The sequence below is a fragment of the Melanerpes formicivorus genome, unplaced genomic scaffold, assembly GCF_026170545.1.
Source record: "Melanerpes formicivorus ecotype bairdi unplaced genomic scaffold, bMelFor1.0.p_v2 SCAF_60, whole genome shotgun sequence".
Classification (NCBI taxonomy): domain Eukaryota; kingdom Metazoa; phylum Chordata; class Aves; order Piciformes; family Picidae; genus Melanerpes; species Melanerpes formicivorus.
The window spans coordinates 4,196,473-4,223,601 of record NW_027142412.1 but is presented as its reverse complement, the minus strand read 5'-3'; the positions used below and the strand labels follow the sequence as shown (position 1 = coordinate 4,223,601).

Here is a 27,129-nt window from a genome sequence, read left to right as displayed (position 1 = left end):
AGGGTAGCATTAGTCAGGCTAAGGAGGAATCTTATCTGTGAGCTTCCTCACAGCAATGCCTCCTCAGCACCAGCTGCAGCTCCATAAATGGCAGCTCCTCTAGAAGCAGTGTTCCATGCTGACAGAAAGCACTTCCCCAGCACACACAGGGAGTCAGAAATGGTCATTTCAGCCTGCGGCTACCTCTGAGCTTCCTGGTAAAGGACCCTGTGAAGCCACGGCTCCAGCACTGCAGCTGCAGCAGGGCAAGCCAGGGCTTGTGTTCACCCAGCACTGCTGATACCAGACAGGAGCAGCCTCTTCTGAAAACAGAAAAGAAACCCAAAAGGTACCTTGAAATGACACTGCAGGTGTAAGTGGGAAATTGTTGCTCAACAACCATCCCCACCACAAACCCCTTCAACAGCCTGCTTGTCACCATGACAGCTGTTGCCAGGCATGCAAAGCAAGGGGCAGGGGGACCAGCCTCTCCTCTCTGTCACCATGAGGAGGGACAAGGGGCACCTTGTGCAGGAGTTGCTCAGGGCTGATGCACATCTGGTGCTGACAGCACAGCTGAGGGGACAGAGCACACCGAGCTGGGGCTGCAGTCTAATTGTCTTTCCACCCACCCAGTGTGGGTCTAGTGGTGGGGCAGAGCAGCACAGGCTGCCAGGGGCCCCAGGCTGCAGAGGAGCTGCACTGGGTTGTTGCAGAAGAGGCTATGTCATCACATAGTAACTGCTGTGCATGTGCCAGCAAGAGCAGAGCTAGCATGAGTAAGCTTATTATGCCATAATCACACCTTCATCTTCCTGGGTACATAAACTGCTGAGGTATCCAAGTCTGGCAGTGAGGCACAATCACTGTCTGAAGATGAGCAAGAAGGAGTCAGGTCCTTTCCTCATTGGGAACATATGTCTGATTTGACACCATTATCTTTCACTGTTTTGAAACAGAACATCATTATTGAACCACCTGTTGCCACTTAATTACCTGTGCTTGATTACAAAGACATAAAGTAATCTGCTTTTGAGGTACAAACTCCCTCATTTTTATGTCCCTATATGATGCGCCCTGGCAAAGCCTCTGTGACCGTTTCAGAGGCTGGATCAAAGCTTCCTCTGGGGGCTGCATCCGGCAGCGCCCGAGCACCCAGCCTCCTTTCCTGAACTTTGGGAAACCTGGTATTGGGATCGATCCTTTCGGTTCTAACGACCAGGGTGATCGGTGCTGACCTGCGGGGCTGGCATCTGCCGTGATCCGATTGCAGCGGGATGAGCAGCCCAGGCGCTCGGTGCGCTCCCGTGGGCCCCGGCCCCCGCGGCGTGTTTGCTGCCGGGACGGAAGGGACAGGCGCGGGTCAGGGGGTCGTCCCGCGGAACAGGGACCTCCCCCTCCCGCCTCTGCCCGCGGAGGCACTAAGCTCCTACCCTGGGGGTTGCGGAAGCCTCGGGGATCGCTCTTCCCCCCCCCCCCCCGCCTCCACGCGCCGCCGGGGTCCACGCTCCCACGGTTCCGGTCCGCCGGCAGGGCTGCAGCCCTGCGGTCCCGCTTCCCGCCGCGCCCGGGGCCGCCGGGCCCTGCCTGCCGCCCGCCGCGCTGCGGGAGCGCCGCCCGCCGCCGCCCGCACCCCCTCGGCGGTGCCTCTTCGCCTGGCGGCGCGCCCCGGCCTGAGCCGGCGCGGGGAGGCCCCTGCTCACCTGGAGAGGCGGGGGGGGAGCCCCGGCGCGGGGCCGGTGCCTGTCAGCCCCCGCCGGAGCGCCCCTTCCGCGGCCTTTGTCTGCGCTGTCACATGGGCCGCGGTGCGGGATTTAAGCGGGTCTCCGCAGGACATGCCGTGAGCGGCGCGCCGCAGCTCTGCCCGCAGCGGCAGCGCTCCGCCCGGCCGGGGATGCGGCTCTAGCAGCCCCGCGATGAGCGGTTCCTCCATGGCGAAGAGCGAGTCCCGCACTTCGCTGCTAAAGGCGGCGGGGAGCCGGAGGGCGGCGGGCGCCCAGCCCCAGCCCCGCGGCAGCCGCGGCTGGGACGGCAGAGGACAGGGCGGGCAGGCGGGGAGGGACCAGAGCCAGGAGCCGCTCCCCGGGGAGCCCAGTGCCCGCAGGCCGCTCTGCCACCCGGGCGCCCGGGAGGACGGAGCGAGGGGCGCGTGGAAGCTGTCACATGGACGAGCGGAGAGTCAGCCGGAGTCGGCGGAAGGAGGTCCAAGGAGAGGCAGCGGCAAGGAACCGGGGCGGACATCCAGGCACCACCACCACCTCCCACCGCACGCCAGCCACGGTCACCCCCAGGACCAGCATCAGCTCTCAGACAGGGATGGGGAGGAGGCAGAGGAGGACTTTTTCTTCAGTCACAGGCAGGGGTCCAGCAGAGAGTCCCTAAAGCTCTCGGAGGGTGCTTCACCTCTGTCCAAATCCAGCAGCAAGTATTCCACCAAATCCAGCGGCAGCGACCGGTCGGTTGAAGCGGACCCCCTCTTCCAGCAGCTGCACCCCATGCTCAGCTCTGTCTTTGGACAGGTAAGGGGCCAAGGGCCCCTCGCCCTCTCCCTCCTTCCCTCCGTCCCTGCCTGCCCTCCCCCCTGCCTGCTCACGGAGCCCGGGCTCCTCGATCCGGAGGCCCCGGGCGCAGCCCGCAGCTGTTAATGCACTGCTTCCTGCCCAAACTTCTCCCGGCGCCGCCGCACTGCCGGGGCGCTGCGGGGCCGGCACCGAGGAGGGGTAGGCGCCTCGGAGGGGGCGCGGGTCGGGGCCCGCCGCAGCCCGCGGCTGCCCGCCCGCCCGCCTCGCCGGGCTCCGCGGAGGCGCTTTCGGAGGTGCTGACGCGGGAAGGGCCGGTGCTTTCCCTGCTGCCGGGGGAAGTCGTGGCTCTGCTGTGGGCGAGAGTCAGCGGAGCGGATTTTTTAAATCTATTTACTTATTAGATTCCATCTCTCTGGCTCCCCGCCTTGCTTTGCTGTATTTGTTTACATTTCCTTATGGTACATTTCTTACATTTCTGTACAATCAGCATATGAATCATTTCTGATGGCAGAAGCTGTCGGGAGAAGGTAGTGGGGGGAACGACAAAAAAAATCCTGACCCAATTCCGAAGCCTTCCCAGTCACTATGTTAGGATGGAACAGATGCTTTCGGTGTTTGCAGGCTCTTTCAGTGCAAAGCTGTCGCTTTTAGCTGCTTCTGGTAGTGAAATTACCCAACAGGGCCACCCTCTGAAAATGAAAAGGCAGAGGGAGGCTGGTTTGGAATCTTCTTTTAAAGCCATTTAGGGATGTTACTGGGAGATGTAATCTCCTGGAAGATTAATGTAACTGCAGTCTCCCAGAAGCACAATTATAGGTGTAAGCCAGTAGCCTGGGTGGCTAAGTTCCAGCCCTGGAAGTGATCAGTTAAACCAGAATTATAATTTGTTGGCTTTGTTGTCCGTGGCTCCTTTGCTGGTTTGGTTTTTGGTTTGGTTTGGCTTTTCTCTCTTTTTTTTTTTTTCCTCCCTTTTTTTTTTCCCAGGTGGGTTTGGGGGTCTCTGCAGGGTGACCATTGAAGACAAGATTATGATGAGGAGAGGGACTTCTGTAACTGGGTGGAAGGAGGTGATACCCCTGTATCTGTTTGATTTGAGGTCAGGAGGCGTTGTCTACTTGTATTCATCTGGACTTCTCCAGAGAACACACAAACCACTTCTGTTCTTAGCAGTTTGCATCCTTGCTGACAGCCTGTTCTTCATGAGTGGTATGGTTGTGCTTAACTCAGACCAAGTATGGCCCGGTGCCAATGGGGCACCAGAAGTTTAGGTTAAAAGTCTGTAGCAGCAGTAAGGCAGGGCCTGGTACGTGACTGGTGCTCCAACCACATTACAAAACAATATTCCAGCAGCAGGGTTTGAAATCCATGGGCTCAGCTCTGACTCGTGTTGTCTCTCTACTTCTGATGAAGTGAAGAGGTATCTGCAAACAGGTTTTAAGTCTATGGAGCTGTATGTCCTCAAAGCATCAGAAATGCCAACAAATCCATACCAGGGCTCCTACTCCCAGAAACCTCTCTAGTTTTGAACTCCATCCTTACCTGAGCAGCAGCATTGTTATTGTACTGCTCCACTGCTTGCCTTCCAGTGTCACAGGACACTTCTGAGAGCTCTAAACGTAGCAAAATGATTGCACTGCTGAACAATGCCCCTTACAGGAAAGGGACAGATACAACTCTAACTGCCATATTTTGAGTGGGAGCATTGCACCAGTGCTTACAAACAAACACCAGCATTTTGCTTTCAGAGCATAAGATCCTTTATTCCCATTTCTCTCTATTCAGCTCTTGCTTTGCTGGGAGAATGACTGTGGTGGAGGTTTTAGAACTGGCTCTTAGGAGTGGGCTGTGGCAGGGCTGTTGAGGGGAACTATAGTGCAGGATACTGAAAGAGCTGCTTACAGGAAGAAGTACCTGAAGATGTTTTGTAGCTGTATCAAAATCCTGGGATGAATAAAAGCCCAAGGATAAGAACTATGGAAATTCCATCATGGAACAGAATGATGAAAATGTCATTTCTGTGAGTGAAGAAACAAATGTTAAGTCTTGTGTGAAAATGCGAGTGGTGTTTTCAAACAGGCAAGGACTCAAACCTGCAGGAGCCCCAGTTGCAGCCTGAGCTGAGGCAGGGTCACAGGTTTGCAGTGTAAGGCTGGAGGTGCTGTGACACCAGACTGCTCTGTGTTGTAATTAGCAGCTCAGCAGACAGTTTAATACCAGAACTTGTCTCCATCCCACACTGCCCACTGTGAAACAGTTAAAGCAGTAATTTTGCAGTACACAGGAGAGGAACACAGTGATGCAAAGCACCGTGGTCTAGCAGTACCAGTGTACCTTGTCCCTGCTCCACAGATGTGGAACATCACCACGTTGATGTTCCACAGTGGTGCAGTTATGAGGTCGCAGATGCAGACACGACAGCTCTGCAATGGGATAGGCAGAGAGGATGGCAGGGATCGCTCCACAGAGGATGTCATTATTGCAGCAACAGCAAAAAAAGAGCAGCCCAGAACTACTGGGCTGTGTCTGAGGGAGACGGATTTGTAGCTGTGCAGGAAAAAGACAGAGTGAAAGCAGGAGTGCTGTGTTTATATAACCAGCACGGGAGAGAGTGCACTGTGGGTGTGTACTCCAGGAGGATGCTAAGATCCTGCCAGGATACACAGATAGTTCATTAATTAGCTTTGTGCTACATGGTTGCAGTGACATTCTAATGTACCAAAGCAGTAGTGCCCTTTAGGACATGTCACCATTTTGTACCAGTGTGGTCCAGGTGTTAAGAACTGTAGGGCAGTGTAAGGATGCATGAGCTGGGATGTCAGCTCAGCCTAGTGACTTGTTTGCACACTGGGGCGGCAAGGTAGCTGCAGCACAGCCTTCTGCTGTGCAGCCTAACAGGGTGAGCATGCAGCGCTGCACACCAGCCTGGAGAGCACGGCCAATGCGGCGGTGTGGTAAGGCAATCCTGTGGCAGAGACATGATACTGGTGCCATGAGGTAGGAGTTTGGCAGTGCATGGGTGTGATAATTGTGTAGTGTTGTAGCCTGACAGAAGAGTTTAGCAGTCTAATGATGCAGTAACACAATATTCCAGGCGGGAGCTACTCTCTACAGCAGTGCTTATTTGTGGTGTGACATTAGCTGTGATCTGGCAGCCCCATCCCGTTGCAGCCGGAGGTGTTACCACCACACCGCAGCTTTGGAGGCACGGCGGTGAGGTAGCACCAGGGCGATGCCGCAGGCTGACCTGGTGACAGAGTGCAGTGTGAGTATGGGCTGGTGACACCATGCATGTGATAGTGGGACAGCAGCCTTGCAGAAGGGCCCTGCGGTGATGGGAGCTCAGGGCAGTGCAGGAGCAGGGCAGTGACTCACGTGTGTGTGATAATGCAACAAAGGGGGAACAGGGTGAGGAAAGGGCGTGCAGGGAGGATGCTTGGTGTAATTTTGTCCTGGCAGCAGGGTAGTGGTGGAGTGGCCAAACGGTAAAGGAGCGTCATGGAGCATAAAGGAGCATGCTGCCACTGCTTTGGAAGGGAACAGTGGTGGTCCTGCAGTGCCCAAAGTGTGGCCACAGGGCACAGTTCAGCGACAGTGTGGTATTGAGCAGCCACCCATCCGTAAGAGCAGAGGAGCAGTGACCCCTCGGCAGCCGGGGTGCTGGCAGCAGGACAGTTCATTAATGTGACAGCAGCAGCAGCACAGGGGCTGGGACGGCAGTGTGGTGGCAAGAGTTTTGTGGCAGTGGAATTCTCAGGGCAGCAGCACTTTGGTGCAATGTCAGCTTGGCACTGAGCTGGTGGCCTGGAGCTCTGCAGTACGGAACCCCACCGGTTCTCATTGCTGTGCCACAGCGCTGGCCTGGCTGGCACCTTTAAGAGGAGATTTTTCCGGGCCTTGCATTTACTATGCAATATTAATTTGCAAGTGATCCTGCCATGTTAGACCCGACCATTTGCAGAGCAGTTTAGCTTTCACACCCTGCCTGCCTGTTAAATTTTTCAGTGAAGTGATTCCCCAACAGTTTTCTGTCAATTGCCTCTGGTAGCATGGGGATCAGAGGGGTCAAACAATGCTGTAGGGCATCATTAAATATTTACAGGCTTCTGCTGTTAGCACTGTGGCCAAAGGGGCTTTTGTATTTCTATTTGTACACGAGTTAAAAGCCTCTCCTGCTTTAATGTCAGCGTCCACATTATCATTAAAATATGGAAGGAATTCTTGCATTTCCTGCATCATTTTTCTTTTCTTGTCCTGCTCCATCTTCCTTTGCTCATGGGCTTTAGTTCTTCTTAACAGCTCTTAATGGACCTCACAGCAAACCGAAGTGACAGAAGTGGCCCTGGTTTAGGGTAGGATGTGTCCTGGGCTGCCTGTGTGGGAAGCAGGTGTCAAGAACATTCTCCTCTAAATCTGTCGGGAGTGGGTAAAGTGCCTTATCCAGCCTCTTGCTCTCCTGGTTTCTTCATCTGCAGGATGCCCTTGTTCCCTCTGGTGGCTTCGTCTTTGGCTGACTGAGTCGTGATGAAGAGCAGTCACGGCTCAGGACCGCTCTCAGTGTGCTGCCCACTGAAGGCCGTGTTGCCCTGGCCAGGCCAGCCGAGGGACAGCGGTTGGTTGATGGCTCAGTGAAGGAAGTTTTCGGTTGCTCCGTGCCTTAGCAAGGGAGGCTGCAGCGCCTTGTGCTGTGCTGCAGCGGTGACGCCAGCGATGGAAACTTTCCGTATGGTGCTGTGGGATGGCAGAGGTGAAGGTGGAAGGTCTGGGTGCGCAGGTGCTGGCGTGCTGCGCTGGACCTGCTGTACGGCAGCTGAAGCAGCGGCGTGTCAGGGCTCACGGCAAATCGAGGGCAGTCGCGAACAGCTACTCAGTTACCGTGTTAATCGGCGCGGGAATCGGGGGTGAGCAGCCTTGTTCTGAGCAAAGTGACCGACCGCCGTGGCGATGCTAATGCCGGCGCGCAGCCTTAGGTCGCTGCTCTGCGGCAGCACTGCTTAGGAGGCAAATAATCCACGAAGGAAAGTCGTGTCGTCCCTCGACTTTCCCTCCTCTTTCTATGGCACCGTTGAAGGCTTCTTTCGGCCCTAAAAAGGGCCCTCAAGGGGCGCGGAGAGGGGAGTGTGTTCCCGGGGCCGCAGGGGACACATCCCGCGGTGCGCCCCGACCCGCTCCCGGGCCCGGCCGAGTATTCGATAAGCTGGGCCCGCCCGGGCTCCCAGGGCACGCCGCAGCTAGCGGCCGTTCACAGTTCTTGTTTCCGTCGTGAGGACCCTCCGGCGGGGCTCCTCGGGACAGTGAGCGGTAGCGGCTCCTCCTGCTGCTTCGGGGGTCCCGGTCCGTCGCGCCGCGCTCAGCCGCGGGCCGGCGGTGGGCGGCCCCAGAGCGCCCCCTGCTGCGGGCGGCGCTGCGCGGCCGGCGGCCCCGGTTCAGCGCAGACCCCGCGAGCCCTGGGTACCGTGGGCCTGTCCGTGCCGCCGGGGCTTGGCCTCTGGCCGTCCTCGGGGCCGCCCGCTAATTGTGTCAGGAACTGGGAAAGCCCTGTGGTTCACGTGATGTAGGCGAGAGCCGGTGCGGGCGTCCTGCTGATGGCCAAATGTGTATTCACAGGGACCCGGCGTGGGGCTCGAGTGGCCTCCGTGCTTCCACCCCTGCATGCGTCTCCGCAGCCCGTGTCAGTGCACGTAACCCGGCATGAGGAGCCTCTGCGTGCGCGTCCTGCGGCGTGCACACAGCCGTGCGCTGCAGCCCCTGTCCGTCCTCTGTGGCTGCCCAAACACCTCTGTAGTGCTGTACTTAAAACGCCGGGCGTCTGCCTGCATCCCTGCTTGCCCACACCTGCCTCTCCTCCAAGGGTGTCTCATGTGTTCTCTCTCTGTAACAGACGTGGAAAAACATTGTTGCACTTGGGCACTTCTATTCAACTCCCCCCTTGCTCAGCTTGGGGGAAAATTTGTCATGTTTATTGATTATAAAGAGCTTGAGGGATGGGAGCCAGACATACAGAATCACTGAGGGGCAATAGATAAGCTTCCTGCTCGCAGAGGGTCTGCCAGCAAACATTAATCTTTGTCAGTGATTTACTTTTTAAACAAATCTGTTTTAAAAGGGTATGGAAAGATATCAAAATAAAATCAAGCTAAAAGAACATTCATTAAATATTCTGCTCATGAAATATACAGCAGTGGGCTCTAATGCACAGAAATATAGAAACCTTCTGGTGCTTGGAGAGAAAGAAATCTTTCAATAATAAATTAATCATGGCTTAAATTAGACCACCAGCAACCTAGACTACCTTGAGTTTTGTTCCATACGATGCTGGCTTTGAAGAAAGTGCCAGGGAAGGGTTCAGCTGCAGCTGTGGTGGCTGGGCTGCAGGTCTGCCAGCTGAATTAGCTGTGGTTCTTTGGGGCATGGCAGCTCCAGTAACTGTTTTTCCCTGATGAGTCCATGAACGGCATCGATTTCCAATAACAAGCAGCTCTATGGTGCACATCCAGTCAAAGACTCCTAGCCAACTTTGGGCTCCCTTTCAATAATCCTCTGACATTCCTGTGACCTAAGAGAGTGACAGCAGTGCCCAGGAACTTCAGTAATCCTCCAATTTCAATCAGCTGCCTCACTTTGAAATAACGACAAAGAGACATTGTAGCTTCTATGGTTGTGTCTAGTTTTGTTAACAGCTCTCTGCACCAGCATCAGACCATGAACTCAATATTATCTATGAATGAAGTCATTAGAAATATTCCAATATTTCTTCCACCCATTCCTCCCCTAGAGTACTTTGCACCCAGCTTTGTAAAGAATACACAGCTCTGCTTCATCCCACACAGATGAAATACATTCTCTGCTCTTGGAAGGGAACAGGCAAGGGGGCAGCGTTGTGAGAGCGATTTGCAGTTCCGTATTCTTGAGCAGGGAAAGGACGGTGTAAGGGCTGCCTTCAGCAGCCGTTGTACTGCCTGTGATGGCCAATTGTCACAGCAGCTTCTGAGCTGTTAGGCTTGTAAGTTGTCTGTTTGTAGCTCCCGAATGATCTTGAAAGCAGAGCATGTCCACAGCACCTTGTGCGCTGGCCAACACATCTCCCACGCAGGGCTTTGGAAGTGGAGCTGGTGCTGGACCAGATCTAGGTGAAGGTATCAGGAGATGGCACATTCCCACCTCGTTACAGCTCATGCAGAGCAAAGTTAGCTAATTACAACCAAAGCTGTTGTAAACAGAAGTTGACAGTCCAGGCTTTGTTACCTTGAGAGGGATGGAAAATCTCCTTGGTCTTTTTTATAACCTTCCTGTTGTCTGTGATTGAATATGATCCAATTGCTCTAATGGTGGAGAATATTATGCACAGCATGAGTCAGCAACACTTTCTTCCTGGAACAGCTGACAGAAAGAAAGTTCCCAAAGTCTCTGCAGAAATATTCCTCCCTGGATCAGGATCTGGACTGTATCCACCAGTACCTGCTGGTGCCTCCTCTTGAGGTGGACCTGTACTTGCCTGACGTGGCACTTGGTGCCATGGTCTAGTCATGAGGTCAGTGGTGACAGGTTGGACTCTATGATCTTTGAGGTCTCTTCCAACCTTGGTGATACTGTGATACTGATACTGTGCTACTGTGACTATAGAGCCATCCAAAGTTCATTTGAGGTCAGAAGACACAACTGGATGTGCAGCAAAACCACTTGGGAGCATGATGCAGAAGAAGAGAGGGAAGCCAGCTGCAGAAGTTTGGAGTGCCAGTGCATGTTCCAGCAACTGAGAGCTTTGAAATGAGGCTCTCAACATCAGTAGCAAAGGGAGGATGGTAACTCCAAATGTTCATCTGAGGTCATCTAGTGAACAAGACTGGGTTGTTTCTTGTAAAACACAGATCTGTAGCCACAAGCTAAAGGGTGGCCAGGAGCAGCTTTGAAAGCTCTGTGGTAGGTGGAAGTAGACCAAAACTTCTTGCCCTGTTAGGATTCATTAAGGTGGGATATTTTAAAGTACTGAATTTCCAAAGCATGCATTGTACTCTAAGGTGACACTATCCTGAACTTCAGTGAGAAGATGCTAGGAATGTGTCTTCCCTGCTTTACTATCTGCTCTTCTCAGAGATTAACCCCCCGCTAGTGAGGCTGCCCTGTGGCAGTGTTTGTGTTGTGTTGGGAACCACCATCTGCTGTAGTGTTGCAGCAAGTGAAAGGCCATGAACTGGCAGCTCAACAGGCTCCCTCTATAAATCCCTGCTGCCACTGGAAGTTTTTGCCAAGCAAAGCCACAGTCTGGTAAGCAATCCCAAGTTTTGGATTTACTTTTGTTCTTTCTGTTGTGGCTGTTGGATATTTGCTGCCGCTGGGTAAAGCTTCTGGCAGCTACCAAGTGATTACTCTGGTGGGAGCCAACATTTCCTATGAAGTGAGCATTTCTGCCAAAGGTGTCAGCCTGAAGCACAGCACTGCTGCCTCTTAAAGAATCCAGATATCTTAAAGCCCCCAAATGGCTCCTGCTCAGTGCCAGCCCCCTCCCTGCTCTGTGCCCAGGTCGGTGGATGTGCCAAATGCTTCTTTCCTGTGAGCTGAGCCCTCACGCCCTGCCAAACCGCATCCTTGGAGGCACTGAGGTCTCTGCTCTCCACCTTGTTGCTCAGGGGAGAGGAAGGGATGTGAGCACCTGGGCAGGACTGGCAGTTCACAAAGTTCCCACAGATCTGTAGGAAGTGTATGAGAGAGCCCCAGACCTTGAAAGAACAGTGTGGGAAAAGCAGTCCCCGTGCATGTGCAGCCCTCCCACAGGCATACTGACTACCCCAGATATAGCCATGCCCACAGAGCAGCACCTACACACAAATGGTTTTGACACACTTATTCTCAGCATCCTGTTCTCTTACAACAGCCTCAGTTAGAGGAAGGGAGAAAATATATTCCCTCTAACCCAATCTTCTGATGACCTTTCTGCCAACTCCATTTCCCTGCCTGTCTCTAAGCTGCCTGTGATGGTAATGGGAACACGATCCCAATGGAGAGAGAGATCTTCCTCCTCAGAGGTCAGCAGGGTCTGTCTGATGGATGGTGATGTGCTGCCCAATTGCTCTGAAGAGATGCAGGGTAATAAGGAGACAAGAAAGAATTGCTTATGATCACATTTCCTGGGCCTCTTGACGCTCTGATAGACTTTTTGCAGAGCTGAAGGACTGTGGCTGTGCTGCAAACCTGGTGCAACTGGGCTCCCATTGCCTCTTCCCTTCCTGCACCGGGTTCCCTACCAAGCCTGGCAGCAGGTCTCAGCCCTCTCTGCCCTGCAGTTTTCTAACAGCAGCCTGCAGCTGCAGGGAAGAAAAGCAGGCAAGTAGGCAAAGGCAGCAGCGTGCTGTGGTGGCTGGCTCCAAACGCTCTGGCACAAGGCACTCTTTAGAAGGTGGCCATCTCAACTTCAGCCTTCCAAAAGCTGTCCTGTGGAAGTCTACGGGCTGGGATGGATTCTCCTGGCAGGAGATGCCTGACTCCCTTGCTCTGCCCCCTCTCTGTGGGGGGGATGTCAACTGGGGGAGGTTTCTGGCCCCCCCAGGCTGCCTGTCAGGGAGCCATTACCAGCAGCAGGGGGTGACTTGCTCCTCTCTGCTCCGGAATTGGAGTCGTTTGTCTCCCGAAGGAGCCCAGGCTCTTGCTCACTGTGTGGCAGCTTCTGCTCAAGGGAGACAAGCACTGAGTCAATAGACAAGGAGCCTGGGGAACGGCTCCGGCTGTCAGGGGACATATTAATGACCAGCACCGCGGGTGAGGGTCGATCAGCCTCCCATTAGCTGCTTTAAGAGGGCAAAGAGAAGTAGAGCTAAAGATGGCAGCCTTGAGAAGAGCTGGGGGTTTCATTCTCCTCCTGCAGAGTCCCCTGCTGCAAGGCCCTGGGCTGGGTCAGCCCCCAAGGAGTCACTTCTGTATTTCCTTGTGGTCAAGGGTCTTCAAACTGTGACAACAGGAGACAGCCCAGCTCAGGAGCAGTTTTGCTTCCCAACCCACCATGGAAGGGGTCTGCTATGGAGGTCTTTCAAACCCATCCCCTCTGACCCTCTCTGTCTGCCTTGGGTACAAGGGCTGTCTTCCAGCATCTGCTACTGCAGCTTCTTGCTTTGGAGGACCTATGGACCTTTGTGCAGCTTCTTCCCAGGCCATGCAACTAAGAAGGCATTGAGTGGATCCGAGAGGAGGCTGTTCCGCTGCCTTTGCCTTTGGGAAGTGGTTAGTGCAAGGAAGAGCAAGAAACACCATCCTGCATGGCCATGCAATTCTGGCTGCAACTGGTCCTGAAGAGGCTGTTGACTCTTGTCATGGTAGGATTCCCAAAGTCATCTCCTTAGGTGGAAGAGGCCTCTGAGTGCTAAAGCAACTGTTGATTCACCACAGTACCATCAGGGTGGAAGCAGAGAAATTCCTGCTTTGTTGTAGCACTGATAGTTCATCTGTCTCTGTCCTGCACAAAAAAGTCTGTGGTGCAAGTACTCAGCCCATGGCTTGGGTCTTTGTAGGGCCTTTGGTTTGGAACCATGAAAGTTGTGAATGCCTGAATGTCCAACCAGTGTGCTGTGTAGTCAGGGTGCAGGGTCAGTGTCATCTTGGCCTTTACAGCTCTGAAAGGAGGTAGCTCATCATGCTGTGGTTTTCTGTCACTGTGGAGCTGCAGCTGTCCTGGCTTCATGGCTAAGGGTTCATTCACCATCCTCTTCAGGTCCTGCTGCCTGGCTGTGATGGTGCAATTTTTATGCTATTTAAATCTCTTTTCAGTCTGAATGCTCTTGTGCCCAGCCTGAGATCAGAGGAGGATGTACTGGGGACTCATCCCTCTTTTTTCAGGGATGATTCTGTTACCACAGCAGGCCTAAAGCCCAGAGTTCAGAGCTGGCTCTGGTTATAGAAGCCTCTTATTTATTGCAGGACTTGGGTGCTGGGAAATGGAATGGATGGAGCTGACATCTAGATTCTTTGCTTCATCTTGTTTAGATGAAGGATTCAGGTGTCAGCCCAACTTTGGCAGCCTTGTGCAGGTAAACCACCAGTTGAGTTGCTTCCTGCTCACAGAAAGCTGCAAAACCTTTGCTGCAAGACTGTCTCCGGGACTCTGCCGCCCGGGCCCATGACCGAGAGTGGTGCAGGGGCCCTGGGCTGATCCCACCAGGCTTGCTTCGACTGCTGCAGGGGGAGGATGAGCAACTTCTAGGTCTGCTGCTGTTTATAAGCTGACACAGGTCCCACCCAGAGAAATCGTCCATTTCTGCTCCAAAACGAGCTCTGGAGTCTGCTCCAAGCCCCTAAGTGGATTGCCTTCTGCCAGCCCAGCTCTCTGCTGATTGAAAGGCTGAAAGGAGCTAGAAGGGGGGTGGGTAGGGAGGCGATGTTCAGAGGCTGCATGGTCCCAAACTAGCTGGATTGGCTGAACTCATCACTGAAATCACTCCTTGCCATGCCTCTCTGTTTTAATTCTCCCTGAATCAGCCCTCTCCCCTGAGTGAAACAATCTTGCCTGCAGATTGAGGGGGGTGGGAGGGATTTGAACATTAATCTGATGTAGATTATACATCCGCCTCCCTCTCTCCCCTTCTCACTCTCTCTCCCTCTCTTTCTGTCTGTTTCTCTCCCCTCCCTCTCCTTCCTGCTTCATCTCTTCAAGAAAGTGAACATAAAGTAAAAACACGGAGAGAGAGAGGCAGAGAGAGAAAAAGCTCCCTGAAGAGGGAAGCCCCAGCAGCCAGTAGCTGTTTGGATTTCCTGGTACTGCCTTTCTTGCTTTGCTCCCAAGGAATACCTTTAATGGGATCAGTTGCTTCAGTTCCTTTATAACCAAGTGCACCGGAAGGGCAGACAGCATATTATGGGCAACTGTGTGAAGTCTCCACTGAGAAACCTCTCAAAAAAGGTATGTTCCCCCAGCCAGAGTGCTGTGCCCTCCCAGCCCTGCCTCCCGGGATGGGGCACGTCGTGCGCAGGTGGGAACGGGAGGTGGGAGAGAGACAGGGACGGTATGAAGGATCCTGCAAGAGCTGCTGCTGCAGCTGCAGCCGTTGGAGCCCAGGATGCTGAGAGCCCTAAGGTGTCAATGGTTGCCAGCCTGTGCCTGCACCTAAGCAGGCTGTGCCTGCTCCCGGTCTGTGGCTGCCCTCCCCCTGGCCCTGTGCACGCTGCGCTGGCACACACCCTCTGTGTGGGCATCTTAGCGTGTGCCAGTCTGTGTGAGCTGCTGCCTGTGTGCATGTGCTTCTGCTGGGAGGTGCCTGCATGGGCCCAGCCTGTGGCCTTCCTGCAGGGACACAGTCCTGAGGCTGTGTCTATGCACCCCAAGCAGCCCACCTGAAGCCTACTGCTGGCCTGGGCCCTCGACATCTCTCTATACGTGTCCTGAGGTGCAGGAGCAGGCCTGCAGTGTGTGCTGTGAGTCTGGGGGGGTCTGTGCATGTCACACACCTGTGTCCCTGCCTGTGTGAGGCTGTGTGCACACCTGCCAGTGCCTGTGCTCACAGGAGCCTGCTTGCTGGCACGGAGCTGTCCTTGCCCGTGCACATGTCGAGTTTGCTGGGATGTGTCTGGGCACAGAAGCATTTTCTTTCTCTGTGATCTGTCTCTGTTTGTGAGTGGATACTCTGAGCCCTGGCTGGGTGTTTGTGCCTCATGTGGCACGCCAGCATGGCCCATGTGTCTGTGTGCTTGGGCCCAGCTGGACTTCATCTGTGAGCTGCCACCTGTACTGGTTCAGCTTCAACCTGCGGTCTGCTCTGTGCTGGGGCTTTACACTGATCCTAGGACTAATTGGATTCAGGAACAATTCTGCTGTTAGGGACTAGACTGAAATGGGAATGATGTGCCCCAGAAATACTCCTTGTTTGAAGGTCTTGCAGCATTGTGTACCTGTCAGCTGCACAGTTCTCCCTTAGCATTGCTGCAGATCTCATAACTCGTCAGAAAGCTGACAAGGTTGTGCTGAGCATCTGAAGTATTGCAGTGAGGAGGTAGCTCTGTGGAGACCTTGCCAATAGTGACATGCCACTGCCATCAGGATACTGTACCCTGGGAAGGCTCATCTAGGAGGGAGCTGCTAGGGTGAGGACCTCCCTAGCAAGGAGTCTTTCTTGTCTGGAGATTTGCCTCTTCTGTGCACAGCTTGCTTCTTATCTTGGCTGCTGTGAACAAAGCCAGGAATGGCACAGGGCTGCTGCAGTGGAGCTGGGACACAGAGGAGGGAATTCATTACCAAGCAGTTAGACAGTGCTGAGACCTGTCCCTAGGTCAGGATGACCTTCAGGGTGAGGCAGAAGTAACTGAGGTTCGCCCAAGTGTTGCACACATATAAACCCAACTGGGTTGCCTGTAGGTCACCTCCAACTTGCAATAAAAGGAGTTGGCTGCAGCTGTGCTCAACATGATCAAAGTGATTGCAATTACAGTCTGATGTGTGGCCAGCCTGCTTGATTCAAAATGGATTCAAGAATTTGTAAGCCCAATGACATCAGTCTTTTAGGTAATTTATGCTTTCATTCCTGAAAGCTGCTTCAGATGATGCACTTTCTAGCTAGTTGGAGGCCTGGGATGGCAGGACTGAGGACAGAAGCTTGCAAAGCTGAAGTAGAGAATTTCTCAGGCCTTGTTCCAGCTAGCCATGAATTAAGGACCTTGGGCACTCATCCTGACAGGTCCTGGGGCTCTGCCACTCACAACACACATGGTGCTAGTGGAGACTGCAGATCAGTCTCAACTCTGCACAGCTTCACTCTGTCTGTTCTGTGATCCTGGTCTTTTTTCTCAGCTTTTACCCTGGGCAAGCTCCTTTTGCTGAAGTGGTAAAGAGGAGGGGCTGTAAGCCACAGATGTAGGAGCAGCCCTTGGGTGACAGACTGGGCTCGTTTCACCCTCGGGTTTGGGACAAACTCCCAGTCACTGCTGTGCTTCTACTGTGCAGGAAGGAGAAGCTTTGGCAGGAAGGTACCTCGATTTGCCTGCCTTCACCATCCCTGTGGCCATCTCTAAGTCACTCTGGTCTTTTCCCTCTCCACAATCTGCTGGTCCAACACAGCCAAGGGCCAGACTGAAGCAGGAAGGGTAGTGGTCTGTTTGGGGAAGGGGCAGGGAAAGCCGGAGCTCCCCCGTCCTGTCCTTGCAATTTCCTTGTAGTGCACACTGCTGTTTCCTCTGCAATGAGCAGCTGATGTTGCTTTGCCCCTGTCACAGCTCCCTTCCTGGCTCTGCTGGGATGTAGGAGAAAGATGGTGGAGGGAACTTAAGGGCATACTTGCAGGAGAAACCTGGGGGGCTGCTGGCAGAGGGAACCCCGAATGCCATAAGTCTTGCCCGCAGTGGGGGAGAGGGGCTGGGAACCCCTCTGCTGTCCTGGCGCTGCAGTGGGTTGTCTGGTTGAGATCCTTGGGGGCTCCTGGCAGCTGGGCCATCGAACTGGCAATCTCTATCTGCACAGGAAAGCAGTAGGATGACCACTCTGTGGTACTGCTCTGTGGCTCGGCAATTCACTCTGTTGACTAAAAGGGTCAGCAAATCGGGAGTAGGGGCTGCAGGGCCTCTGCGCCTTCCACTGGCTTCACTGGAATGCAACCCAGAAGTGAAGTGAGTTATTTTAAGGGAGTCATATTATTTGGGGCATTAAACTGAAAAATGTGCCAGGAAATCAAGCTGATAGTTTAGAAAATACATTGCACTCACATCACGAAGCTGTGCGGCTCAGCACAGATGCCTCTGACATTTAGCTGAGCTAGGAATGTGCCATGTGCAGACGGATGCTCATCCTTCAGGTTTCTAAGGACAAGTGTCCTATGTGTCAGAGTTAATCAGAGACAGATCCCTTCCTCATCCATGCCTGCCATGAAAATGCTTTTCTGCTTCATGGTTCCCTTGGGGGTTGAGTTGTTTTTGTTTTGGTTCCTGATATTCACACGCCATTATCCCTGAACAGATTGGTGTCAAGGCTGCAGGAGAAGGCGAGCTGCAAACTGTGTGTGCGGTGCAGAGGTGCACGGCAGGCATGGCCCGTGGGGACGAGGCTCACACCAGCATGACACAACTGTGTGGCTGGTCTCTTAGCCTGGCAAAGCACCCCAGACCTTAGGGAAAGGGTTAATGGAGACAGTGACAACTGTCAGGGCTTCTCTGATCACCCCTGCTCACACTATCTGTAAAACAGAATAATTTCTCGAGAGGGATCTGATGTTTGATTAATGTTTGTTCTACAAAACCGAGGGTCCTGTGGGTTGTGGTGGCTTTTTATAGCTGCATGGGAATATCAGGACAAGAGTTTTCTTGCAGAGCCAGGGCAGTGCATTTCTATAAAAGGAAAGCAGTGCCTGCTAGTAAAACCCAGCACTGAATGCTGCTCTGGAGCCCTATCCCAGCAGGGTATATGCACGTAGGGAGAGGTGCAAATGCAGGCAGAGACCTGCGCCTGTACCTGATCCCCACGGTGGGACTGTCAGTGATTAGAACAGGCGCAGAGCAGTCATTGCCCGAGACCCTGAGGCTGTAACTGAGTAAGAGGGGCGGGGGAGGGTCAGCCTGCGGCTGGCAGAGCCACCTGAGGCTGATAACAGCCTTCTGGTAATGCTACAAAGCGTGCGGTGCTGTGCTGCTGAAAGGTAAGGTGGAGCCCGGTGCAGTGCTCTAGTGCGGGCTCTGCCCGGCCTCCTGGGGACGTAGCTGTGCCAGCAGCTGTGCCCTGGGTGCAGGCTGGCACGCGTCCTGCTGCGCTGTCCTTTGCAGCTCGTTCAAGGGATGGCTAACGCTGGGGCTGGGTGTGGGAGCTTGGCCCCTTGAGCTGTGCCTGGGCAGACGTGAGCAGCGCTGAAGGTTTGATGTAATTTCAAAGCGAAATTCTGCTGCTCGGTTGTACTTCTCTCAGCTTTTGAAAGTGAACGCCGGGGCTGGCTGCCTCTGCTCGAGCCCTGGCGGAGCCGCGGTGGGGACGCAATGCGGAGCAGATGAAGGCAATGTAGCAGCAGTGTCTGTGCGAGGCGATTCGGTAAGCTTCAGAGCAAGGGCTGGGCGCGGCGGCGAGGTAACAGCCTGTGTTGTGTCGTTTGCTTGCTGCTGGCCGGCTGGGAAGATCCGGCATGAGGAGAAGACCAGCTATAAGGCTGTCCAGACGAGCGAGGAGGGGCCGTCGGCCTGCGAGTACCAGGGTCCGCTCATGGTGCTGGCCCAGAACTGCGCCGTCATGCACAACCTGCTGGGGCCGGCATGCATCTTCCTGAGGAAGGGCTTCGCAGAAAACAGGCAGCCTGTACGTAAGTTGCACCCAGCCGGGCGAGACACACACTCAGCCAGGACGTGAGCCAGGCACATGGAGCCGGAGGCCTGCTCCAGCCCTGGGGAGCTCTGGCACCCCTGGGCCCGGGCCTTGAGTGCTCCAGCTCCCAGTGCAGACACAATCACAGGCAAATGTGAGGATGAGAGCTGGAGGATGTGCAGAGGTGTCCCTGTGCCTAAACAACAGGAAAGGAGGATCCTAAAAAGGCAGCTGTGGAAGATAGATCCAGGTCTGCACTCAAGTAGGCATAGTCATAAGGACACAGGAGAGGGACTTCGGGCTTCAGGACCTACAGAACCATGTGGAGTCAGGAGGAGTCCAGTGTTCAAAGCTGCTGGTCCAGCAAGACCTCCACTTCTCATTCCCAGTGGCTCAGATTAGCAATTAAGGCCTAAATAGACACTTAGATGCAAACTAGGGCATCCACCTGGGGAGCAAGATGCTCCACAGAGATGTCCATATCTGACACCAGCTCATGGGCAGCATGTTGGCACGAGGGGACATGAGCACGCATCTGCCCCCTCACAGCCAGCCATCTCTTGCACACTGTCTCGCCCAGCCTAGCACTGCAGATGCCAGCCAGATAACCCAGAGCACAGCAGCCTGTCCTTGCCTTTGCAGAGTGCCAGACTCCCCCTGTGCTGTTCCCCACATGCTGCCAAGCAGCAGCTGAAGCACAGGCATCCACTCAGTCACACCTAGCTGTAAGGGTACTTTGAAGAGCATCCAATGTGTGCATTTATACACAGGCACCACAGGGGTGTTTGTGAAGTCAGGCTGTGCACCTGGACAGGTTCAAGACACAGCCCAGCTTCATGTCTTTGCAGGAAACAGAACTCGCTTGTGCACGAATTCAGAGACCTACCCAAGGACATGTTCAGCACTCTGTTGGCTATGTGTGAGTGGCTATGGGCAGTCAGACATTCACCCAGTGTATTCCATAGTCTTGTGGTGAAACAAAGCTCACCCCAGCTACCTGGGGTCAGCCTCACTGGTGCACTGCAGCAGTGAGACACTAAGGCTTTAATTTCTGAAACCTCTTTTTCAGCCAACAACCCCAACAAAGAGTAATTACTCATTAAGGGGCTTTTATTATTCCTAACCTGCAGCCACTCAGTGTTCAGAGGTTCCTTGTGCCAGCTCACTTAAGCCCCAAACATGCTGTTGTCATGCAGCACAGCTGCTGGCATGCACGGAGCTACCTGTCATGGGAGATGGGTCCAGCTCCCTAGTGGAAGGCTCGCAGCTGGGCAGGTGTCCATCCTGCTTGGGCTGTGGCAACTCACAGTAAGTACCCTAAGAAGTCTCCGAGATAGGATTAGTGATGCCACCAGCTGCCCTCGTGTAGAATGAGTGCATCTGATAAAGACCTTTGCTTTTACTGACTCTAACCCAGCAGGATTTGTTGTGCATAGCACAGAAATAAGTGAGGGTAGGGCCATTAGGTGTAATGGACTCTGAAGGTCACTGTGTACAGCCAGGATCCCAACTCTCAGAACAGTTTCATTCCTCTTTCCATATGTTCTCCAAAAAGCTTTAGAGTGCCTCAGCCCATTTCTGGCCAAGCAGTTCTCCTCCCTTACCATGTTAGGGGATCTTCTTTCATATTTAAACCAGAAAACCTCTTCGTGATGTTGGTTACTACTCGAGTCAGAGTTCTGGGGGGATGTGAGCCCTCCCCCTCCTCTGCCACTCTGTGGCTCTCCAGTGGTGCACTCTGCATAGACATGCTCAGAGCAGCTGCCAGGGCTGTATGGAAGCCCCTGTGTCTGACATGCCAGTCGTGTTGGGTGGGGCAAGCGAGGAGGAAGATGGTCTTGTGCGACGGCGCTGGAGGAGGGCCTGGTTGCTACCCCAGCCACTCTCACAAGACAGGGGTGCTGTGGATGAGTCACGGCAGCCTTTGCACCATGTGGTGGTGGTAACCACAGCCCTGCCCCCGAGCTGATGTTGGCACACAGGGAAAACTGTTTGTGACCTCTGGAATGAGCAGCAGGAGGTGTGGCGCTGACCAGGAGCGGTTCTCTTCTGCTCTTTTGTCTGCGGCGGGGGGCAATGATGCCTCCTGCCCCCGCTCTGAGGAGGATGGATTGTTTTATTGCTGGGTGCTGATGAAAGCAGAACAAATGGGATGACATGTTTGCAAATACCAGGGCTGTGAGGGGTGGAACAGCAGAGCCAGCGTGCTCCAGCAGCCCCAGCCAGCACAGAGATGCCTCTGGGAAGGTTACCAGTGGCAGGCTGGTGACTTCCCTGGCACAGCCCCCTGTGCACAGACGTAAACCAGCCTGTGTCCTACTTTGCCATGCACTCTGAGCAACTGCCATTAGAGCTTCCAGAAGAGCCTGTGGTTAAATAGCAAAGGATCATTCTCCTCACACTGGTCAAGGGCACTGTTTCCAGGGGCGTGCGGTGAGACTGGAGGACACCTGGAAGGCAAGGAGAACCTCCCCACAGTTCCGGGGAAAAGCCGAGAGGGAGACGGCAAAAGAGAGCTCTTCTCTCTGCTCCCAAACTGCCAGCTGGTTTGGATTTGCCTGGGAGCCAGGAGAGGAATTAGGAAGGGCACTTGAAGCAGAAAGCAGTGCATTTCCGTGCTCATCTCTTCTTCCTGGTGCAGTGGTGGAACTTTCCTTTACTCCTTTGTATCCTCCCCTTCTTCCAGGAAATTCAGATTGGATGTTTGCAGTTGCAGTGTTTCCTGAACATGGTGAATCCTTGTCCTCCTGTGTTTGTGGATGACCTTGGTGATGTCTGTGTTGTGTGTCTGCCTTCATGCCTGGTTTCACAATGCTTATAAATGGAGTTGAGGCTGGGGGGGAAGAGGGAAGTTCCTATCTTCTTGTGGGGACTGACTGCAGGAGACAGCACTGAGATGTTGGCTCTAAGAGAGCTTGTGGCTGTCTCCGTCCTGCCAGAAGGACAGGGATCAAGCAGTGATCCAAGGAAATGATGGTATAGACCTGCTGGTTATGGAACTGCTTCCAGCTGTTTTGATCTGGCTGTGTCAGCAGGAGCTGCTGTGGGAGGCATGATCAGAGCTTGAGAGCAGGTCAGGACTGCTGCAGTGACAGTCTCTGCTCCAGCACTTGCTGCTGGGGAATGATGTAGGAGTTTCAGGAGGGTACTTGTACCATCAGGTGGGGAGGCCACATGTATGGCTGTGCTGGCCTAGGTCTCTTCTGTTTTAAAGGACCATCCGTCATCCCCTGCCCAGCAGCTGAGAGGGAGAGGGGCTGCCACAGGAAGGTGTGCAGGCTAACACCCACGCACTGGGGAGGAGAGCTGGGAAGCCTTGCTCGGTCGATGGTATTAAACATGTCATCACCTTCTTGGTTCTTCTCTCACCTTCTGGCTTGGTCCAGAACTGTTTGCACCAACAAGTGCTATTCTGAAGCTCTGCTTGTGGCAAGCAGAAGGCTTTAACATTGCATGTTCTGTTTTTGCAGGACAGAGAACTGCGGCCGGAAGAAATTGAAGGTAAGCTCCATTGCTCCTCCTGTGCCACCTTTCTCCCTGCTCAGGGAAAACCTACTGCCTGGTCCTGCCAGGGTGGGCCTGTGGGGTAAAATAATTTGGTGCAAACAAAAGGAGATGATTACTAATTCCTAGGAAACCCAGCAAAGAGAAACAGTATATAAAAGTGCAGGAGTGCTGACTGCGAAGGAGTTTGTGTCCATTCCAGGTCCTGCAGGGCAGGAGGACAAGTAAAGCAGTGGGATGTTGTCTGTCAGGGATCTGCTGTCCACCCCAGCTCCCACATACACCATACAACAGGGTGGCTCCAGGGAAGATGCCTTGCCTGCCAGTCACTATAGTGAGGGCTACAGAATATAGTGCCAGGGCAAAACGTGGGAAAACTTGACTGATTTAATCTTCTTTTGGCAAGTGCAGGCTAGCAGTGATGAGTTTGTGACACCTGCAGTCCAAGCCAGCTTTCCTGTAAAGAATGTTCATCAGTGCTGCTGTGAGGAGAGCTAACATTGCTCCAGTCATTGCCTCTTTGCAGGGAGACCTGCTGGGAGAACATGGAGTATCTTAAGGAGTCTGACCTCATAAAGTGCTCCTGATTCTGGGCTGGTTTCTTGCAACAAGGCATTTCAAGCTGTCACTGACAATGTTCTTTTTGGATCCACTCCCACAGAATTAAGAGAAGCCTTTAAGGAGTTTGATAAAGACAAGGATGGGTTTATTAACTGCAGGGACCTGGGCAACTGCATGCGAACTATGGGCTACATGCCCACGGAGATGGAGCTGATAGAGCTCTCCCAGCAGATCAACATGAACTGTGAGTAGCATCTGCCTTGTGAGTAGCATCCACCTGGTGTACCGCCCTGCTGCTGCTCTGCCCTGCCTCAGGCACTCTGATCTCCTGCTGCCTCTTTGCATTTCCCCCACCCTATTTTTGGTTCTCATTTTCATTCCCTATCATCTGTTCTGGTTGGTTGTGGTCCCTAGAGGTTGATGCCTTTGTTTCTTGCTTATCAAAAGGACTGTGTGGACTGTGCTTTAAGGGAACAGTGGGTGCAAGGATTGTCCTTTGTGCCTGTGCTTGTTGGGTATAAACCTGCCCTTGCTGCAGGCAGTTAGACAGCAGAGCACAGGCTGTGGCTGTTTTTATATTGAAGCTCTTGTCTGATGGTGTCAGACTGAAGGAGGAGCCTGGGAAGATGCTTTGGTCTGGCAGGTGATGCATGGCCTTACTCTGCTGTGTTTGGTTGTGGATCTGGCCTCAGCCTAGGGACAGGCTGTGACCAGGTCACTGTGTTTGTGCCCCTTGTGTTGCACTATCATTCTGTGTCACCTCTTGTCTGGCAGTGCATGGCATTACCTTCAGCCAGGTGGGAAAGAGAATATTCAGTGCATGTTATTTCTGACACAAATGATGCAGAAGGGACAAGTTACTCGATCAGTGGAAGGAAAACAGTTGTGCCACAGAAAGGCAGCTGATGACCCTGGCACATGAGTCCTTAGGAATCTGAGAGTGCTACTTCCAGAGAGGGGACAATGAAGAAAGAGGACAAATACAGTGACTGAACATCTGGACATGCATTGGCCACTGCTAATGGAGCAAGACTCCACTGCTGCTGCAGGGCACTGCCCAGGCTGTGTATGGGCATCACGCTCTGCCCTTGCCATGGCCTGTGCACAAGCACAGCAGGGGCTTGCTATAAATATTAGAAAGATCTTGGTATGTGATGCCATAGCGGTGCCACAGTCCATGGCATCCTGGGATGGAGTAGTTTGGGCTCATTCTGCCTTGCCCACCATCCACAAAACACAGAGTGTAAAACTACCTCAGCTTTTCCTTCCGCTGTCCTGCACCTGCTGTGCTTTGCTTGCTGGAGGCAAAGCCCTGTGTGGGCACACACGTGCACAGTGGGTGCTGAGCTGGCCTGACCCATGCAGCTCTCACACACTCTTCCCTCTTGTCCTAAGTGGGTGGCCACGTGGATTTTGAAGATTTTGTGGAGCTGATGGGACCAAAGCTGCTAGCTGAAACTGCAGACATGATTGGTGTCAAAGAGCTCCGAGATGCCTTCAGAGAGGTGAGTGCTCCCTACAGCACACCCCCTAGAGAGCAACAGGAGGCAGGAAAGAGAGAAGATCCACTGGGGAAGAGGAGAGGAGGAAAGAGCAGCACAGTGGAAGACAGAGTGAGTCAAAGCAGGCACGAAACAAGGGAGGAGCAGAGAAAGTCACTATGAGAAGGAAACCCTTGAGGCAAGGAAGAAGAAAGCTGCTGCAGACACAGCAGTTACAAGGAGTTTCTGAGGAGAAAAGCCAGACAGGATCCAAAAGGGCCCCAAAGGAGGAGAAGGAGGGACACCAAAGGAAGGCAGGGAAGCCAGGGCACTCGGGAACAGCACTGCACGCAGTCCAGCCCAAAGCAAGATCCCTTGCCATTCACTGCATTTCCCCTGCTGGTGCTTTTCACCTCCTTGCAGTTTGACACCAATGGTGATGGGGAGATCAGCACCAGCGAGCTGCGGGAGGCCATGAAGAAGCTTCTGGGGCAGCAGGTAGGCCACAGGGACATCGAGGAGATCATCCGCGACGTGGATCTGAATGGCGACGGCCGCGTGGACTTTGAAGGTGAGAGGTCCTTTGCTCTGCTCTCAGCCAGAGCTCGGCTCACAGCTGCAGGCAGAAGGGAATATTTGCATGCTCAGGGCCCAGGTATCTAAAGTATGGAGTGAAAATCCAACAAGGCTTTTTTGCCTAGCCATCTGAGGGCAAAGGTGCCCACTGGCCTGCACAGGGCATTGCTCAGCTGGAGCATCCATCTGTGTGTCATCTCTTCCTGCAGCTCACTGCCAGCTGGGTGTCTGTGACTCTAGCCTGGGAAGAGATGTGCCCTGGCACAGAACAGCATCCCAGTGCAGACCTGCTGTGCCAGCCCTCTATCTGTGAGGCATTTTCTTTTCTGTTAGCTCCGTTGCAGGAGCTGTGAGGATTGCTCTGCAGGGAGCATTGCACCTTCCATCTCCTCACCTCCTTGCCTGGGTTTATCAGGAACTATTTTCCATGCCTTCATGCCAGGAGATGGTCACGTGCCAGGTGTGCTCACTGGGACTGCAGATACCTGACCTAGAGGTGTGGTGTTAAATCCTAGAGACAATTCCTCTCTCCTTCCACTTTTCCTGCTAGAAGGACTTGGGAAGATGAGAGTGGTTAGGCTACTATCTGAGCTGTGGGCCATGGCAGGAGCAGCATCAATAGAGCTCAGGGTTTCTGTGAAGGGGAGCAGTTAATAGCAGACAGCTAAGAGGATAAAAGAGCTGCAAGGCATGGGAGCATGGCAGGCTGCTGCTTCTCCTGGTGCAAAACCCAGATGTCCCTTTGCAGTAAGGGTGAAGCACAGGAGCTGCTGAGTTAAAATGGAGGTAATAATTTTTGGCTCACAGGTAGTGCTGGGTCTCCATCACAACAAGGAGTCTCAGTGCTCAGGATTACTGAAGCTTCTGAGGGCTTTGAAAATGCTCAGAAACTCCAAGTGTCTCCCAGAAAGTGGTAGCTGTGATTGTTGGGTGCACTGGCTGACTGCACCCCAGCAGTTCCCCTTGCTCCCCACAGCCAAAGTGCAACGAAACACTGTCCCAGGAGCATTTTCTCTGGGAGTCACTGCTTTAGCTGTCAAAGGACAGCTGGATCAATGGAGAGGCAGAAGTCAAGGGGAGATTCCACTGCCCTCCTCTTGGCAGTCTCACCATCTCCTGGCTGATTGAACTGCAGAACCAGAACCCATTTACACTTGCTGGCATTGATGCCCAGCCCCAGCAGCTGCCGGTGGCTTCACGAGCTGCAGGCTGTCCTTACACTTAGCCGCTCTCTGGAAGTCAAAAGGCCATCAGAGCAAACCAGTGCTTTCCCACACTGGTGCCTGCAAGTTTGCTCAGCAAGCAGAGTGTGTTCCCAAGACTGTAACTGGAGGTTCCCCAAAGCTGCAGTAAAGGGAGGAAGTGTTTGCTGTAGTGCCTCCCAAGGAGCTGCTGGTGCAGACAGGACTGTGCAGGGGCTGGGAAGGAGTCTGCAGCAAAGAACTGACCTGCCAGTGGGATCCCACCACCACAGAGCAAGGATGAAAGCCTGCTTTGTGTGAGCTCTCCAGAGCAAGCCGTGGAGTGGCAGGGAGCTGGGGGCCATGGTTTCCCTCTGGCTGCATGCAGTCTCCAGAGGGTGAGAGCTGCAGGGCTGCCTTCTGCTTCAGGGTTGTCTTTTGCCGTTGCTTGCAGAGTTTGTTCGCATGATGTCCCGCTGAAGAGTGACCTCAGCTCAAGAAGAATCAGCACCTTAGAGAGGGCAGAAGAGGACCAGATGGAGCATCCAGCCCTGGTGTTCCCACGGGAGGGGTTATCGGCTGGCTGCAGCTGGGCTGTGCAAGATGACCTGCTGCTCCTCCCTGGTGGTGGTCCCCATGCCCCTCCACCCTTTCACACTGTGAAAGACTTGCAGCTTCCTACAACTGGAACCATTCCTTGGAGATGATTGCAGGGAACTGCAGAGCCAGGACTTGCCATGATGCTTTCATGGGTTACTTGCAACTTTAGACGACTCCTCCCTGGCTTTATTCTCCCACCAGCTGCTTTTGCAGCTGCTGCAAAGCAAAAGCAGGAGACGTCCTCTTGGCTTGGTGGAGGAGAGCAAAGCCGTTGGGACTGGTGGCAGCCTCAGGGCGTGCTCTGCACTTGTCAGTTTCCCTTGGTGCCCCCTGTCTGTGTTTGTTGTCTGTGTGTGTCTCTATGTGGAGTTAGTTATGCTTCCCTGGCACATATTTGCATCTCCTGTGGTTATGTTTACCAAGATTAACTTCAGATACCTGTCCTGTTGGGGGGAAGGTGATAAACCTGCACGCTGAAA

The 27,129-nt window shown here is 53.8% G+C and overlaps 1 protein-coding gene across 4 annotated transcripts; it reads left to right on the top strand.

Moving 5' to 3' along the window:
- Window positions 1-1,763: 1,763 nt before the first annotated feature.
- Window positions 1,764-27,129, top strand: CABP1 (calcium binding protein 1). Of its 4 annotated transcripts, XM_068161931.1 has the most exons (8): window positions 2,410-2,498; window positions 14,137-14,382; window positions 18,565-18,741; window positions 22,218-22,248; window positions 22,913-23,056; window positions 24,208-24,317; window positions 24,717-24,864; window positions 26,505-27,129. In XM_068161931.1, the coding sequence occupies exons 2-8, from the start codon at window positions 14,338-14,340 to the stop codon at window positions 26,528-26,530; spliced, it is 681 nt and encodes a 226-aa protein (XP_068018032.1). In that variant the 5' UTR covers window positions 2,410-2,498; window positions 14,137-14,337; the 3' UTR covers window positions 26,531-27,129. The 4 variants fall into 4 exon arrangements, with proteins under 4 accessions (XP_068018031.1, XP_068018030.1, XP_068018032.1 ...); XM_068161929.1 differs by lacking the exon at window positions 14,137-14,382 and having other exon boundaries at window positions 1,785-2,498; XM_068161932.1 differs by lacking the exon at window positions 18,565-18,741.

Coding starts and splice junctions, on each gene's coding strand:
- CABP1 (XM_068161929.1), top strand. CDS start 1,896: ATGAGCGGTTCCTCCATGGCGAAGAGCGAGTCCCGCACTTCGCTGCTA. Junction 2,499..18,564: donor TCAGCTCTGTCTTTGGACAG/GTAAGGGGCCAA, acceptor CCGGCTGGGAAG/ATCCGGCATGAGGAGAAGAC. Junction 22,249..22,912: donor GCGGCCGGAAGAAATTGAAG/GTAAGCTCCATT, acceptor CCACTCCCACAG/AATTAAGAGAAGCCTTTAAG.